The sequence below is a fragment of the Trachurus japonicus genome, chromosome 13, assembly GCF_045865225.1.
Source record: "Trachurus japonicus isolate A0001 chromosome 13, Traja_1.0".
Classification (NCBI taxonomy): domain Eukaryota; kingdom Metazoa; phylum Chordata; class Actinopteri; order Carangiformes; family Carangidae; genus Trachurus; species Trachurus japonicus.
The window spans coordinates 22,427,766-22,445,718 of record NC_140919.1 but is presented as its reverse complement, the minus strand read 5'-3'; the positions used below and the strand labels follow the sequence as shown (position 1 = coordinate 22,445,718).

General features: G+C 42.9%; 1 protein-coding gene across 1 annotated transcript in view; it reads left to right on the top strand.

Moving 5' to 3' along the window:
- pid1 (phosphotyrosine interaction domain containing 1) overlaps nucleotides 1–13,937 on the top strand; it is a 45,307-nt gene extending 31,370 nt beyond the window's left edge. The window contains exon 3 of the mRNA XM_085795396.1: nucleotides 11,288–13,937. Coding sequence (XP_085651522.1) covers nucleotides 11,288–11,785 — 498 coding nt within the window. The 3' untranslated portion in view covers nucleotides 11,786–13,937. The remainder of the gene's footprint in view (nucleotides 1–11,287) is intronic.
- The last annotated feature ends 4,016 nt before the right edge of the window (nucleotides 13,938–17,953 follow it).

The following is a 17,953-nucleotide window of genomic DNA, read 5'->3' as shown; positions in this document are numbered from 1 at the left end:
GATTTGCTAGTAAAGATGAAGCTACTGCGAGTGTTTAGTAAATAAAGAAGTTAATAGAAGTCCACTTAATAACACCTTAGATCATTTGTTTTATTTGTACATAAACAAAAGTGTAAAAATAGAACAGGCTCTTCCATTTACTTACAAACAGAAGCTCGCTAGCACCATTTTATTGACCATTTAAGAGGCTAGCTTTGCTAGCTACCTGTTTCTTCGGCCTCCTCTACTGTAAGACTGATTTATGTTATCATACAAGAACGTTAATTGTATAATATTTTGAAGAGCATTCCAGTTGTTGAGCTAAGCTTACTATACAGTATATTCAATTTAGTGTTTAAATTTACGTTTGGATATGATAGGAGTTTGTTTAAATTACGCCAAATTTCCAGTCAATTACCATAAATCCCGTAATTCCCATGGAAAGTTTCCAATTTGAAATATTTCCAAAATTCCCCAGCTTAACATCCCATGGAAAGTTTCTGGAAATGTACCAGCAATTTTCCGCCCCTTTGCAACCCTAGTGAGCAGACAAGCTGGCAGGGCTGACAAAGTCTAGCTGTCTCTATCGTGTCATGTGACCTTTGCCTTGCAGGTCTATCAGTTCATCAAGCAGTCTCTTGATGTAGGAGAGAGAAAGAATAGAAAAAGACAATGACCTCCATAAACCAAGAGTAATGGTGGCCACATGTCTCGCCACACATGTAAATGTTTAACCACACTCCTCCCTCTGTGTCACAGTCACAGACTCACTCCATTTCATTGTTTTCATCTCCCAATAAGATGGTATTCAACATCTAGTTTCTCATCTGCTGCAGCAATCCAATGATAATTTAAATTTCAACTTGACATGAGTTTAGTTTCCAAAACCCAGATTTTTTTCTCCTTCCCACAGCCTGTGAGTTTGTCTGTCTGTTTTCCTGTCAATGTTTGCTCTGTAGCATTCCTTCTTTGCAGCCCCCAAGGCCTTCTCTCCTGTAACTGATCATTATTTCTGTCTCCGTCTCTGTATTGCTTCACATGGAATCAATATTTTCAGTTTGACTGTAAAGAATTGCTAGCAATTAGCCGCAGAAGGGAGAGCAGAACAATAGAGGGGACGTGAGGATAGCGAGTGGAGAGATGGGAGTTCAAGGAAGAAGTGGGTGAAAAAGAGAAGTGTGAGTGGAGGGAAGAAGAGACAACAGAGTTCCAGAGTGGAGGAGAAACACATGGAAAGTTGAAACAAAGGGGAGGACTGTAGATCTCTGGAATGATTTAAGCTGCCTGCCTCACTTCGCCAGCACTGAGACGACTGGTGAGCAGGCTGCCAGAGCACAGGACAGCAGATGTGTTTCTGTCCTGTATGCATAAGTTGACGTATCAATTTTTGTCCCATGCTTGATGTGTAGAAAGATGGAGCAAGAGTGATATGCTTCGTGCTTTGTGCAAACACTAACAGAGTCCTCACACAGGGGTTTATATACAGTAGTCTGGCTTGGAGATCCTGAACGCAGCTTGTTTCTGCTGTCGGTGAGTCAGTCCTTTCTCCGTCTGCAGAATTTTACGATCTTCTGAGTCTGTGTGTCTCTTCATTGTTCCAGTCTTAACTCGTGATTTATAACTTTGGAAACTGTCCTCACACACACACACACACACACACACACACACTGCTGTTAAAACTCACCAACTTAACTTCTCTGCAGTTTGTTTCCTGACACAGATTGTGCACCACCACATGCTGTTGCTTTGAGGCCTCATATTTAAGGCCGGAATTCATCTGGTGTCAGGTGTTCAATAAAATTTGTGTTTTTAATTTCCACGTCCACGTCCATATCCGGCCGCTTTTGACCTCCAAAAACATAATTTTCTTTCATGTTTGTCCAGAAACCAAAACAAGACTCAGACCATGTACAGTACTGTACATCTGAGACTGTGATGATGTTTGGTTATGTAGACACAAAACAAAACATCTGTGACACCCACAGCTGGTGGCATTTATGTTTTCGGGTTTTCTGCCTGTCCGTCCAATTCCAGTCCTAACATCTCAGTAATGATGTGAGAGACTTCCTTTAGATATGATACAAACATTTACTTGGAATGAACTAATATGATTCTGATGGTTAAAGGGTTAGGGTTAGGGTTACATTCACAGGTGAAAGTCACTGTGACAGGACAAAATACATGTTTAACCTCATCAATGTGACTTCCCTGTAACACTTAGAGCTTTTGTTGTTGTTGTTTTGTTCTCACCTCAACTCAAGCTGAACTGAATAGATTTTGATGGGTAGAGGGCGAAGGTCAAGGTCACTGTGACCTGAGAAAACACATTATTGGCTATAATTCAGTAATTCGTATGCTAATTATTACGCAGCTTTAAAAGATACCTAAGATAAAATCATGATGTTGACATTTGATATCCAAAAGGTCAAAGGTCAGCTTCACTGTGACATCATCATGTAACACTGGCTGTCAATCAATTAAAACATTTGATGGCAATTAATTGCGTTATTTCCATAGTTAAAGACCCACTCCCGTGAAAATCGTGTTTTCTGAGCTTTTCACATGTTCCTGTGGCATTTTTCTTGTGTTAGAGCACTTATCAGCAGAGAAGGAAGTGCAAAATTGCATTTCAGAGTTTTTCTGCCTTCAAACTGCTGTGAACCAATGGCAGACGCGAACTGGCAGTTTCAGGAAGACTGGAGTTGAGGGTGTCACAGCTCCAGGGGAGGGCACTAGTGCTACAAGCTCCCGCCCCGCTCTGCATCTGGCTCAGAGGTGAAAGCCTTCACAGCTCGGTGTAGCTGTCTAGGTATAATAGGTATAGCTCACCTGGTAGAGCAGCTTGCACCATGAGCAAGGACTATGTTCCAGTCTGGGATCGAATCCCAGTGTGGAGTTTTACGCTAAACGCGCTGAATCTGTAATTGTACAATGTCCAGCTGTCAGCAAGCGGGGGGGTGGGGTGCGAGGAGGTGGCTGGGCGGGTGCAAAGCAGCGCAGTCTCCGCCCACCCCCCAGAGGTACATTGCTAATGTGCATGGCTAATGAGCTGGTTTTAAAATGGCCGAAAAGGGTCGCGGGAGTGGGACTTTAACAAGTTAGTTGGAAATGAATTGCTAATTTCTTATCTGTTCTCTATATACCTAGAGGAATATTTTAGTGTTTTATACTTTTATCAATGAGAGTGGAAAAACATTTGTTTAATGCAAATATGTGTTAATTATTATTATTGCAACAATCTGAAAGAAGGATAAATACCGTCCAGAATATTCTCCAGAATAACCTCTGAGGTGCATTAGCTGTGCAGTTGTCCATGTGTCTCTGTTGCAAACTATCCAGTGTGGTCTGCTTTTGGCGAGGTGGAGGAGGGCTTTCTGCATCAGCCGTGTACTTGGCCAGCATGTGGTATTTGGGACTCGACGTACTCTCTGGTGGTAACTGGGTGTTTGGTGCGGACCAATGGTGCGCACCAGATGAGAAAATGATAAATGGTTCGCGTTCACAGACGTTTGTTTTCACTCTGGTCCAAACGCTGCACCACTGGCAGAGCATCATCTTTCCACGATGACTGATCGGAGAAAGACGCGTGGTACGTCCTGTTTATAAGGCAGGACCAGGCAGTTGGAGCAGATCGAGCTCCGGCCGTGTTCACATAACAGACCACACCATTGACAACGCGAGAGCAACTGTTGTGTTCACACTGACTCAAACGCACCGCGCTCTGGTCCAAAGTTACAATGGGTTGACCTAAACACAGCCTGTGTAAAAACACACATTGACAGTAAATGCAAATAACTTTGGTCTTGTCGAAATAACCATCTGGCAGGGATTTAGCTGCGTTGCTAGTAAGCACGTCAAAAAAATTGTGGCGTTAAAATTTGTGCTAACTCATTATCGCATTAACTTTGGCAGCCCTAGCTTAAACACTTGGTTGGTTGAGGAGTTCTTGCCCAGCAACATAAAAAATTAATCTGTGCATTCACTGGTGTTTATTGGGATTTAAACCCAATAGACTCCACACTGTGATTCACATTTGGTGCACATAAATGTACAAACACTCAACTTTCCTTCTAGAGATGCTAAATTTATCTACAGACCACATTTTAATACCAGGTGTAAATGGGCTCAGTGTTAAAAATGCCAAAGGAAAAAATGCCAGTACAGTTGAAATAGGTGATTCATGCACTGCAAAACCAAAAAGAAATCAGGCGTATCCAATGTTTTAGTGGTGTATTTATTTTTTATGAACTCAGCCTTATAAGATGTATTTTTTCCCCCATCGCTATCTAACCCTCATCTTTCTGCTCAAGCACGGTAACAATTTTGTTCAGCTGCATGTTTAGACTTTAAAGACACGTAATCTGATGTTTGCTCTGTCTAGTGACCTACTCACCTCACACACTTAACACTTACTTTTCTCTCAAACTTAACACACACTTACACCAGTTTATTTCATTGGTATTCATCTATGCATAACTGGTACAAGCTGCTTGGAGAGAAATAATTTATCCAGACACATTGACAGCATCACTTCCTACTTTTGTAACACAGCAGCAGAACAGAAAAAGTAAAGCCAGACACGTATGGATTGAGAGAAAACACTGGCCTACTCCCAGTTTTTGTGAGAGAATTGAACCTGGCAAAGCCGTCAGCCTTCACTCAGCGAGGAAGCAAGCAATCAGTGGAAACGATCACAGTTTAAACAAGTAACTCAATATCAAAATAGGAGCATCAGAGAAAAGCAGTCCATAATGACTCTTTATTGCTGTTTGACATACAAACAGCACACTGGATGGTTGATGTATCTTGGCTCAGTCTTTGGATCTGTTGGCTGGCTGAGTGACTGACCGCCTTTTGGCTTCAAGAGGGTGTCAGTGTGGTCGACTAGCAAACCGCCCAGCCTCCAGGCTGCCCCTGCAGACCTGTGGTAGTCAGCTGAATGATGGATCCAGTGTAAGGGCTGCATATGGTCACTGCTAATGAAAACCATGCACGAGTAGGCAGCTGCTTTCCCTGCCTGGATCTCTTATGGTTGCTTATATGAAACGGTGAAGTCAATGTTGTGTTGCGCTGCAATCACTAATGGGGACCGATCCACCGAACTGGGAGGATCCTATTGTTTATGTATGAGTGGATAAGGTTTACCACAAAAGACCCTTATTGTGGTTTTGACATCGGTTTGGGAAAATAAGCTACAAATGTTCAATCACTTGATTTTCAAATGAAATATTTTGTTTTCCAGTTTTTTCCAGCAGTTTCCAACATTCTGGGAATGGATTTTACCTCTGTACTCTGTCAGAGTAAACTCGAGTCTACTCGTATTACATTTGTTGCATGTGTTTCAAACATTTTGTTTGCAGGCTCTTGTGTTTCATTTTTCCCAAATCAGCCTTTTGTCTATTAAAGGAAACTTAATGGGAAACATCCTTTCACACAGACACTGTAATACTTGTTTATTCCAGGCGTGCTACACACTAGCCTTCCTCTTTTTTCATTTCTGTTCCTGCTCCATTTCTCCATCACTTTCACTTCCTCCCTTTTTTTCTTTAAAAAAAAATCCTTTCACATATGTTTTTGTGTATTATAACTTCCTCACCAGTGTCAGTCATCACTGGAAGCATGATGCTTCTCAGGTTGCTGTGTCTGCTCCATTCTTATGAAGTTAATATCTTCAAATTAAGTGCAAAAAACATTCACTTGGACTTATGGACAGGCTGATGAGATTTTAGTGGTGAAGGGTCAAGGTTTCCGTGACCTCACAAAACATGTTTGTTGTCTCAGGAATGCCTTCATCTGACTCTTCCTTACAAGGGCATCAGTGTTGTGAGTTCAGTTTGATATTGACTGACTGACCCTCTAATTCTCATTGGTTTAGCTGATATTTAGCTTCATTCATTCACTGGAATCATACATACAGTTATAGCAGTAACTTCCACTTTGCTAAAAAAGACACTGCATTTTATCAAATACTCTACAAACTTCACAAGGGAAAACATAATCATACAACCACACTGCAGTGATTCAAGTTGCATTTAACTGCTACACCTGCCCAGTCTGAGACTAATTACCTGTCTAGCTGAGAGACTGGCGACTGGCTGACTGTTGTACATGCTCACTCTGAAAGATCCTATTCAGTCAAATCACAGTGGAGAATGACGGCAGGTAACTTGATGGTGGCACATAATCAGTCAGAAACAGTCAGATCATGTGACAGGACCCAGGCTTCTGCAGTTTATCACAACGTGGTGCTTTATATCTGCCCATTTGTCTTTTTTTTCTGTTACAAGCATCATAAAACATAAATGAAAAGACCGCAAACCACATCTTTCTGTAAATGTTCCAGGCTGTTATATGATATGAATCCCTTCGTTAGTATCCACACACCTATCATTTGACTCGTGTTATCTGCAGCTCTGTGTCAAACGTATGCAATATGGAAGCCAGCTGTAATGAACTCTTGAGAGTGTAGCGTATTTCCCTGCCCCAGTATAAACACAGACAGGAGTGAAAACTCTTTGAGTGTTTGACTCGTAGCAGGCTCCTCCTCTGTGTATTTTTATAAAGCCATAAAGAACACCATGTAGAGAAAGCGCACAAGTCAGCCATTATTCCTGGAACGCTCTCGAATTGGCCACATTCCCACAGAAAACTCCAGCTTTGTTCACATCTTAGCGCTCTCCCTCTCTCTCCCTCGCCCCTTATCCCTCTGCATCTCCTCAGTCTATCGCTCTCCTGGTATGCCGTGTCATTACTATGGTATTCTTTGGTCATTGTTGTAACCACAGCTTCTCTTTGGGAAATAACACACATACAGAGTCTTCAGCATGTCAGCACAGTTACCACAGAGAATTAAAAAAGTCTCTCATCACCACTGACGGTTCCTAAAACGTCCTTCTCTATAGAGCGAGTTAAGCACCCCCAGTTACTTTCTACTTCTTTTTAAGATAACTGGCCTTAAGATATACAGTGGGTACTAGTTTCATTTGGACGTTTCCCTCACGTAACGCGTGATTCACGCGTTGCGTGAAATTGTAGGTCACACTGTAGCCACTAGGTGGAAGCATCGTACTGAAATGCAGCTCAAAAGATTTTGGGATAATTCCACGTTTGACCACAACGTAGCTGCAATGGAGAGTGGCGCTGTTCATAGGCCATAGGCTACTTCATTTGCAGCTGTGGTCGAGAGAGCTAGAGAGTGGATGGAGAGAGGGACCGCTACGCCGGTCAATCAGATCAATCAATGTTGTTTTTTTATTGTTTCACAGTGGTTACAGTAGCCTATGTTCAACAGGATCAGTGGTTCTCAGCCTTTTGGGGGTCCCCTGCATATTTTTGATCTCTCCTGTAGCCTGACTGGGTGGCTCCAAGTTTGAGTAGTTTGAGTTCTGCAAGTTCTGGTGAATGTAACAATCCACTCATAGACGATCGCTACGTCCGTGCCAGCAGCCTGGACCCGATGCTGCTGGACTCACGAGCGGAGCAATAATGCACATCTGTCAGCAGCTGCTCTTGAAGGGACAGATTAGATGCTGATTTTGTTAACAGTGACTTTGTTGCATCCAAACATTTAGCATATCTGTCGGGTACTGTCTCTTCTCCGGTACAAAGTGGGAGATGACAGAACTACTTTAATCGAGGGAAAGCTACATTGTTGCGAGTTGACTCCGGCCGGCGTGTGCACATGCACTAAGCCTGTGAATATTCTCGTTTGTCCCGGACTCCCGGTCATAGTTATCTCAAGGAAATTTAAATCGAATGCAACTGGACTTGGTTATTTGTCTAGGAAGACGTTTCACCTCTCATCCAAGAGGCTGAAGCCTCTTGGATTACAAGTTACAGTTGCATTCGATTTAAATTTCCTTGAGATAAGCGCACACTGTTTCTGCTGTCAATTCGGTCATAGTTCATTTGTAACGTATTTTCTTCATTCTTCATTAGGCTAATGTGAACACTAGAACCACCCAGATGGTCTCACACAGACGTTTGTGTTTTTCTTACGTAAATGACTTTGTTTACATTAAAACTACAGGTCTCTCAGTCCGTGACTTTTCCATGTGTGATGGTTTCTGAAGCTTACAACTTACACAAATGAAACATTCGATTTCTGGGCATTTATACCTCGGGCCGACAATAGCTTATTTTTTTCTTCAATTATTGTTTTCATCTACAGTTATATTTATCATAATATGCCCAATTCGGGAGGGAGAGAGGGGGGAGAGGGTGCCGCGGTCACGTTACATAATGTAACAGTTTCCAGAAAAATACAAAACAGGATATTTATTCATGTTACCCTCTGTTTAGGTAGATAAAGGTCTCAGTCACATTTGAATAAAGATAATGCAATTAGGCTAAATATCATAGGATCTTTTTTTTAAAGATAGGCCTATTTTATTTTTAGTTCCATAATTCAGAGATGATTTTCACTTAACGAAATGAAACGAAACAATGAAGCCTACACTTTTGTCCTCCGGCTTATGAAAAGTGTGAGGAGAGGTAGCTACTGTAAGAACCGGTTTTTCTGTTCAAAGCTGACTGAACAGCTGTGTGAAGTTCTGTGGGGGGCAGGGCTGAAGTATCCACAAGCACACCTATTGATCAGAGATAAATGAAGGTGCTAATGTGTCGCTGATGTGTCTATAAGCTGGTCCTACAGACCGCTGCATATAAACCCCACTGTAGCATTTTCACCTAGCCTCGCTTTCAATAAAACACACACTAGCATTCTATAGCCTAATTGCAATCAGTGAAATATATGAAATCAATATAAAACACAATTTAAATATGAGAGTTGCTGTTGCTCTAGTTTAATAGCGCTGCAGCTGCATTTGCCGTGCGCCCCTGTCTGTATGTGAACCTGTGTCTGTCTATGTGCAGGCAGAGATCAGAGATGGTGTTTTAAATAACCATGCTAGCGTTTCACCAGCTCTCTTCTCCGCCAGTCAGCCTCTCAACCTGCCGCCTCTCTCGCGTGCGGGCGCACCGCACGTAAACACACGTGAGACGTGGACACATTTATTTATTTATTTATTTATTTATTTTTTCTGTGGGAAACACTGATCAAGCTGTGCGTACGCACAACTCTCAGCAATATTCCATTGATAAATCACACCGGACCCAAGAATGGTGCGGACATGAACACACCTCATATTCCACCCCAGAATGCCTCAGCACAGCACAACCATATATGGTCAGCACGTGCATAATTAAGTAGCCATGTGCTCTGTGGAGCAGCAACAAAGTGACAACAAAGACAACACCCGGAATGATGCTTCGGCGGACCTGCCCTCGCTTTTGAGGTTGGTTGTGAGAAAAATGCCTGCTGTCCAGACAACTGTGTTTTTTTAAAGCACCCCTGCATTACACAAACACACACATACGGTATAGCCGCAGGCTATAGCCTATCAGTGATCATAATAATGATGATAAGAGAAAATGCATTGTTCACTAAAACTGCACGTTGGCATCCCAGACTGAAATAAAATCTTTGCTTACAGTGAGAGCTGCTCTACTGAGTGAACTATACCTTTCTTGCGTTACTATGTTATTGTGTCTCGAGTGTTCCAGAGTCGGCCGGCTGTAAACCAGCTGACTCCGACTGACTTTTTTTTTTGCGGTCACATCAGCACGGCTGCATCTTCGGTCGCGGCTGCTGTGGCATTTGCCCATATTGCCCTATGGCCAGTCCGTCCCTGCCACTGGTTGTTTGTGTTGTCTGTCAAAACATGGATGAATGAAACCTATATCCACACATCTTGTAGCCTATTTCTATCGAGGGGAAGTTATTTCAGGATATCCTGTTTTATCGCCCAGCCCGAAAGTGACATAGGCTATTGCCCGTTCATTCATGAGAAATCATCCAGCTACACTCTCAGTCAAACAAGGTGGGGAATGAACACTACTGTACAGTAGTTGGCTCATTTTAAAAACACACCGGCAGCATCACCCACTGAGTTAATAAACTGCTGTGTGGAAAACCACGCTGTGGTCCATAATCGCGGTGCAGATGGGTGTGTTTGGAGCTGACAAGAGGATCGATAAAAGAGAGTGAGACGTATAGCTGCCGTCGTTACATTTTTCTCATTGAAAAACTATAGGCTACTGTATTATTATTATAGCCTATTGCATTCCCCATTCGTGTTCACTGCTCCGTGCTGCTGTCTTATGGAGGCGATCTGCTGCTCACAGATGCCACCTGGCGGTTGTTTGGGCACATTGCAGCTTCTGGTGAAAACACAATTACTCCTCCACAAAAAATCCGCGTGAGCCTCCCGTGACTCACGCGTGAATCTCGCGTGAAACCGTCCAAATGAAACTAGTACCCACTGTACATCAAATTTATTAGTTCACAGTGAAACATTATTTTTTCATTAGCATGTAATTTAGTAATGTTTTAAATATTGAAAACTGCCTGAGGTAATTTGCATGGAAATAGATGCAGTCTTGTTTTTCACAGGGACCTTTGGGTTTAGACATGAGCTCTTTGTAGAACAGCCCCAGGTTGGTGGGTGGATGCTTTTCCTACTGAGAAAGTGGTCTCTGACTTTTGGACCCCAATGTACACTTAAATATCACTATCACACATATTACTTAATGTTCTTGACCTTTGTCTGTAAAATCATGGTGTTCCCCATGGGTCTAATCTTGCCCCAGTGTTATTTACAATTGACTTGTTTCCCCTCAGTCAAGTAATACAACACCTTGATGTCCATTGTTATTCAGATGACCCCCATTAATCATTCTACTTTTATCCAACGTTTCTAGCTGTATGCCATCCTCTTGTCTGTCCTAATGACATCGTTTCTCAGTTTTACTCCTTGTCTGTAACGTATCCTCTTCATGTATTTAAAATCACATGGCTGAGTGTTGAATACGTTTCATCTGGTTTTATCTCTTCACATTTTTTCACTGCATGTTGTTGTCCAGGTGTGTCATTACTGTATTTCTTGATTTTATTTGACATTTTAAGGTGTTTTGGGTTGCACCAGTGTTTTTTTTTTTTTAATTGACAGCTTCTGAAAACCAGGTTTTCTTTTTTTTTTAAGTATATTTTAGGCCTTTTTGCCTTTATTTGATCGTGTAGTCGAGAGAGACAGGAAACGGGGAGGCAGAGAGAGGGGGAATGACACGCAGCAAAGGGCTGCCCAAGTCGGGATTCGATATGGGGCCGGCTATATGGGGCACTTGCTCTACCAACTGAGCTAAACGACGCTCCTGAAACTGTCTTTTAAAACTGTTTACATTTTTTGTAGTCATTACGCCATGGAAAAGATGAATCCAGTAGTAACTATGTGCATCTACTTTCTTGCAGGTGGCCTACCTTGGTAAGGTGACTATCTCTGGGACCCAGTTCCTGTCTGGCTGCACAGAGTCGGCCGTGATAGGTCTGGTGGATCGTCGAGCCCTGGCTCAGCAGCAGGGCTGCTCAGTGGGCAACTCCCTGTTGGAGATTCGGCCCTTTCAGGTGCGCCTTCACCACCTGGACGAGCACGGCGAGGCCTCACTAACCATGGACACCTACCAGGTGGCGCGGATCGCCTACTGCACAGCCGACCATAGCGTCAGACCCAACGTATTCGCCTGGATCTACAGGGAGATCAATGATGACCTGACCTTCCAGATGGACTGCCACGCAGTGGAGTGCGAGAGCAAGCTGGAAGCCAAGAAGCTGGCACACTCGATGATGGAGGCTTTCCGCAAAACTTTCCACAGCATGCGCAGCGACGGCCGCATCCACAAGAGCGGCTCATCAGACGACTTTGCTGAGGACTCATCCACCCCCGAAGACTCGACCCCAGATGACGGTTGAACTGACACTCGCCTAAACTCCTAATCCCCATCCTGACAAAGCGAGGGGTGGCTGGAAGGATGGACAGATTACCTGCTTTCTCTCATTCTCCCCTACAATCTCTCTTTTCTGTTATCAATCTGGAACTAACCCCGTGAACCAACACACCCAGGATAATGAAGTAGCTTCTAAATACTGTAAAGGGAAGGTAGATGGAAAAGACCTACACTTACATACAGGGATAGCAAAGTGCTGCCACTTTGAGTAAAAACGGCCCTCAAAGACCCACAGGGGCCTTTTTAAGCACCTCTATAAACGCCCTCAAGAGATTGACTCAACATTTCCATTCTCAACCACTGTCCCTCCTGCACCCAGCGGAAACACTGTTTGTGGTACTTAAGCTTTTTCATCTAGGATTCTTCTGACCCCAGCTCATGAAAACCTTTCGCTACTCTTGCCATGTAGGGACCCAGCAGAAATAGGCCTGTGACCTATTCTGGATCCCAGCTCAGAGTTTATGAGACTGTTGGAGCACATAAATTCTTTAAATGTTTAATCATGTGGATCTTTGTTACAATGCCTTTGACCTTGATTAATAGCAAATGAGGATGTGAAAGAAAAGCTCAGCCTTTAAGCACTACTCATATCATCACTATGGTACCTTAGTCCAATCCCGAAATTCTTTGCCGGCATGGCTGTTACTCATGGGGACGCTGGAGCCAGAGCTTCTACCTCTGTCTCCGTTTAATAGGTACTTAAAGATCCTGAGTATGTTAAAGGCACCTGGGAGAATAAAGGTGCTAAATGATGTTACATTTTAGAAGTTCTCTCTAGGCTGAAAGCCTGGGTCGTTCTCAGACACCTTAATCATCCACATCTGACTTCTGTTTTGAGTATACCAAAATTCAGGCTGGATTTTTGCCTGTCAGATTATGTGCCTCACTTTCCTCTCACATTAGTTTGGTCTCTCACCCAGGTCCCAGTGTGTATGTGTGGCCATGTGTGAGTCTCTGTGCGCGTGTGTTTGTTGGTGTGTATGTATGTGTTTCTGTGTGTAGGTGTAATTGCTTACTCCTGTATTTTGTGTATATGAATGTACACGTGAATGCTTGCATCTCTGTGTGTAAAAGAGAAATGGTAAAGGAGGAAGATCAGAGGGAGGGAAGACTTCTCATCGTGCCGAAAAAAAGCATCAGTTTTTGATGCTAAAAGGAGGCGTTTTAAAATCACTCATGGTACTGAGAACATTTGCCACGTTTTCTTACTTTAATCTCGTGTGAAATGAAAATGTGAGTATGAGGAGTCTGAATGTGCCAGTCACTCAGGTTGTAGGACCCGAAAACACAGCCGTCCAAGAAAAACGACTGGCACCTCCCGGCCTCTGCGGAATGAAACGATGACTCTGATGTACTGTGAGCAACTCGCACCATCTGTGGTCGCTTCAGCCTCCCATAATCCCCTCGTGTTCTCACAGACGGCTGTGAGGGAGCAAGCTGGTGGCGAGTCCGCTCTGCTGCCCCTGCATTGCCTCACTGGGCGACTGAGGCATCATTGTGGGGGCAAAAACTCACCAGAGTCCCCCATGTTACTTTCTTCTTTTCTAACTGGACTATATTGAACAGACTGGACGCTGTCAGTGGAAACGGTTTTGGGTCAGTGACTCAAACAACGATCAGACGGCTCTGATCAGCGCACACTCACATATACGCACCTACATACATACAACTATACATATGTACACACACACATTGTATTTGAAACTCGCTCAATAAGCTTATGTAAATACAAATGTATCACTTTCCAAATATTACAGCATACATGTTGATAGCTATTTTAAATAACAAAAAAAAAAGTTGAGAACATCATAAGATACAGAAACAGTGTTATGTTATAAAGCCTACTGTGAATAATAGGTGGAAAGCCTGGCTGTGTGGTGTGAGCGTGTGTGTGTCTGTTTGTATGTATGTGTGTTTGGAAGGGATTGTATGTGGTGAGAGGTGTGTATGAACAGGATGGGAGGGGCGGGGGGGTGTTTATAAAGTTGTAGATTACTGTGTCATGTCTGTCTGAAAGCTCAGACGCGCTTTAAATGTTGGAAAAATGTTACTTAAGTGTTTTCTATACAGTGTTTGCAAAGATAAAGAAACAATTGCATATAAAGTATTTACCAACACCAAGCGTGTGGCGGTGTGGTCTGTTTTGTCTCAAATCCGCATCTCGTGTCGCCTCCTCCATTCAGTCATTCATCCTGTCATTCACTCCCCACTGATTCTGACTGAAAGAACTTTTTCTTCTTTAAACTCTGCATGAATTTTTTTAACTCGGCGGATTCCCTGTTGCGACTGTGCGTGGGAGGACAAATACAAAGCATGTTCAGTGTCAGAGCAAACACAATCAGTAACCAGATGATGCTCTGACAGGGCGCCAGGACAGATGTAAAGTGTAACCACCACCACGCAATCAGTTCATCCTCATCCTGCATACTGGAATGTCGTTTTCCTATTTCCCTCAAGTCTTCTCCATATAAAACCTGTTTTGTCATGTCGTGTGTGCTTTAAGAAATGTTTGGATGGGACTTAAACCCACAAGCCAACTCAAAAGCAATTCATTTCTGTTTTTCATGGGATCATAACTGCCAATTGTAGGTTGGGTTGACGTATTTGAAACATCAGTCATGGTGCATATGTGCAGGTTGGAGGCGTTTAACACTTCTGCTACAGTCACTCTTGTGCTGTGTGTGGTCACAATGCCCTGAAACACTCATAAAAATAACTTTATGGCACTTCCAAGCATGTTTCAGGTTAAAGTGTGACACAGCCACAGCTTTGTATGTCCTCTGAAGGAGGTTTTTACTCTCCCATTCCTCACATTCCTCTGACTTCCTCAGATCTTTTTCTTTATTTTTTTTTTGTTGTGTTGTTATGCTCCAGCCTCTTGTCTGCCAGAATGTGGCAAACCTCTTTCTCTTCAAAGTGCCCACATCAATAACAAGATAACTAGCTGCTCTCTGCTTCTATGGCTGGCGATCATTTTGCAGCTTAAGAGCTGCAGAGAATTGGAGGCAAAATGGATGCTGTGAAGAATGTTAATGTGCGTTGAATGAGAACACTGCCTCCCTCTGGCAAGATGAGCCACAGCTCCTGCTTTGAACATTTCTTTTCAAAGAGGCCTTTACATGCTGTCATAAACAGTCCTAATCGTCATGGTGATTACCAATGCTTTGTGTATGGCAGGTTGGAAAGACATTGTTTTGCTGTTACATCACTGGCTATAGGACTCACTATAGGATTAAGAAATAAAAGGACATCGAGCCCGACTTTGTGCATTCTGATTTTTTTTCTACAAATACTGCTATTTATGAAAGAGAAAGATTAATATTTGTTTATATTTGAAGCAAATGTTTACATTAAACAGATGCAACATTTATCTATTAATGTCAGCCATCATTAGTCAGGCCTCCCTGATGCCCCTTTGTCTTAGATCTCTACCGAACGCACACTCTCCAATTGCTCTCTACTGAGCTCTTATGTCTGTCTGACCCACTTCTAGCAGCGCATCAGCACAGAGGGGCCCTGTGGGGCCCAGAAAGAGGCCACCCGGGCAGCCTGCATCTCTGCTTCACTGAGGCGTCAGTCAGCTCACAATACCACTCTGTTACCGCTCCAGCTGGCCGCTCTTCCTCCTCGAAGTCCCAGAACCGCCTGTCTATCCACCCGCCAAGGGCCCACACGCTTGAGGTCCGGCTGGGGAGGAAAGCAGCTAGTGCCAATACTGGCTTTTGATCAGACTCCTTGTATTTCCTATCCCCTATCTATGCTTTACTCTCTTTTGCTCTCGGGCTGCTGCTGCTGCTCCCCAAACAGGGGGCCGGGGCCTCTTGGAGAGAGTGTGGTGGAGTACTGTAAACATATGTGTGCAACATATGTGTGAAATGGACCAGGAACTGTACACATTCTTTCTGCCCCTGGCTTGACTGATAAAGAACATTTACCATTGCAAAAGATGCAAATACTTCCACATGGGTCAGAGTGGGAAAACAATAGTTAGGGTTTTAAACATTCAGAGAGAGCAAACATAAGTTTTCTATTAGTGGTGATTGTCGTGTGTGTGTGTGTGTGTGTGTGTGTGTGTGTGTGTGTGTGTGTGTGTGTGTGTGTGTGTGTGTGTGTGTGAGAGAGAGAGAGAAAGAAATTACTCAGAGTGTATTATGAGTGTTCTATCATCACCATGTTGAACTTCTGAAAACGTAATAGTATTATATTTAATACAGACTGAGCCTGACAAACGTATATTCTGAAGAAAACTGAGAATTTCACAGTTTTCCTGGAATGGACTTTGTAGTATTACACTATTATGGTGAAAATAGGAATTTCCTTGAAATTGCAGCTCCATTTAAATCCAAGAAATTCATTATTTTTTATGATTTAAAACAATTTGAATGTTGAATTTTATGCTTTGTCCATCTCAACCTATCATCTAATTGGTTAAAAAACAATGACAGTGTTTTCCAGGAAAGCTCTGAGGAAAGTATTGGGAAATGATTACGGATTCATAAATATAAAGTGTTACCGTGATGGAAAGAGACCTAGCTTAACATCTAAAGTACTGGGGGGTGATGAATCTTCCAGACCTGAGGATGAATGATGACGAGGACAGCCTCAGTTACATTCTTTTTTTTCTGACACACAAAGCATTTCCTCTGATCATGTCCAGATCCCCTCTCATCCCCTCCTGTTGGACCGGTCCCCGAAGCTTTCATATGATTTAAGATTCCTGTCGTAATGAAATGTGGACAGGAATGAAGGGGTTGGGGGGTTGGGGGGGGGGTTGCTCCAGACTCTCTCATCTCATCTGTTAACCTAATCCCAGAGAATTGAGTGCACATCACTATTGTAATACACCTAGAGTCACATACAGATGAGATGCGACTCTGAATCCCCGGGGGACCGGAAATGTCTGGACTGTGATCCAGGAGGAGCTGATTTGTCAGGAACAAGGGATAAAGGTCTGAAAGAAAAACAAACTAAAACAGATCCCAGAAGAATGTAAGTGGCTCTGTCTTTAAAGTCCTACTGTGCACTGTTTTACTGTTATTTTAACAGCTGTTGGTGTTTAAAACATCTGACTACTGAAAAAACAAACTTATTGGATTTCTGTGAAAGTAAATTATATCCATGCAAAATGTATCCCCAATAATTGTTTATGTAGTTAATGCCACTCCTGTGTAATGGTGAGCAGAATATGGTATTTGTCCCTCTCTGCTCCATGGGACCACATTCTGCATGTAGATAAAAGCAGATTTGGATAGTTTGCTGCCAAAGGAGGACAGACACAGTAAGAAGACTGTGGAGGATTGGAGAAGAAAGTGGAAAGGAATGCATGTGTAGAAAAAAAGAAGAAGGATAGGATGAATAGGTGACAGGAGTGAAGACACGTCTCATCTGGTTGGGCATCTTGCACCCAGATGTTGAGGGAAGAGCTGGCTAATCCAGCTCTGTCACATCCCGCAGACTGGGCCAAAAGAGCTCAGGAAAATAAACAACTGGCCAAAACTTTCACATCAGTTGTGAATGATAAAGATGATAAACTTTATTCAAACGTGCCGAAAAATCATAGGCTAGTCTGTAACCTATTTTACGGCCACTGTTAAGGAGCCTAATAGACACAGGAATACATTAACTTTTTAACCTGTTCAGTCTACACTGACGAACTCTGAGCCTCTTGCCAGCGGTTTGTATTCTGGATGTAAAACATGTGATGGGTCATCATCACAGATCACAGACACAAATAGCCAAAGACTTAAACAAACAAAAAAAAAGGTCTGAAAACAGAGCTGAGGGCAGAACACACAGCTGATGTTACCCACTGTGTCCACTTGGTGTCATCGTAGCTCAGCAGTTGGAGAACAGATGGACTGGCTTGGACAATGTTTGAAGAGGGGACTGCCTCTCAACGAGATAGCATAATGGAACTGCACAAGAGCTGAATATTTCACTCTTTTCAGATAACAACATTAAGTATTAAAGCAGAAGTAAGTGATATATTTGTGTTAATATAGGTCTTAAATAGTTATATCTTCCGAAAGCAATCACTTACATAGAGTGTTTGGACCGAAACACGGGTCTGTCAGTCACTCTGCTCTGCTCTGAGCCGAGGAGAAAACATTTATCGTATCCTACAGTTTTTATC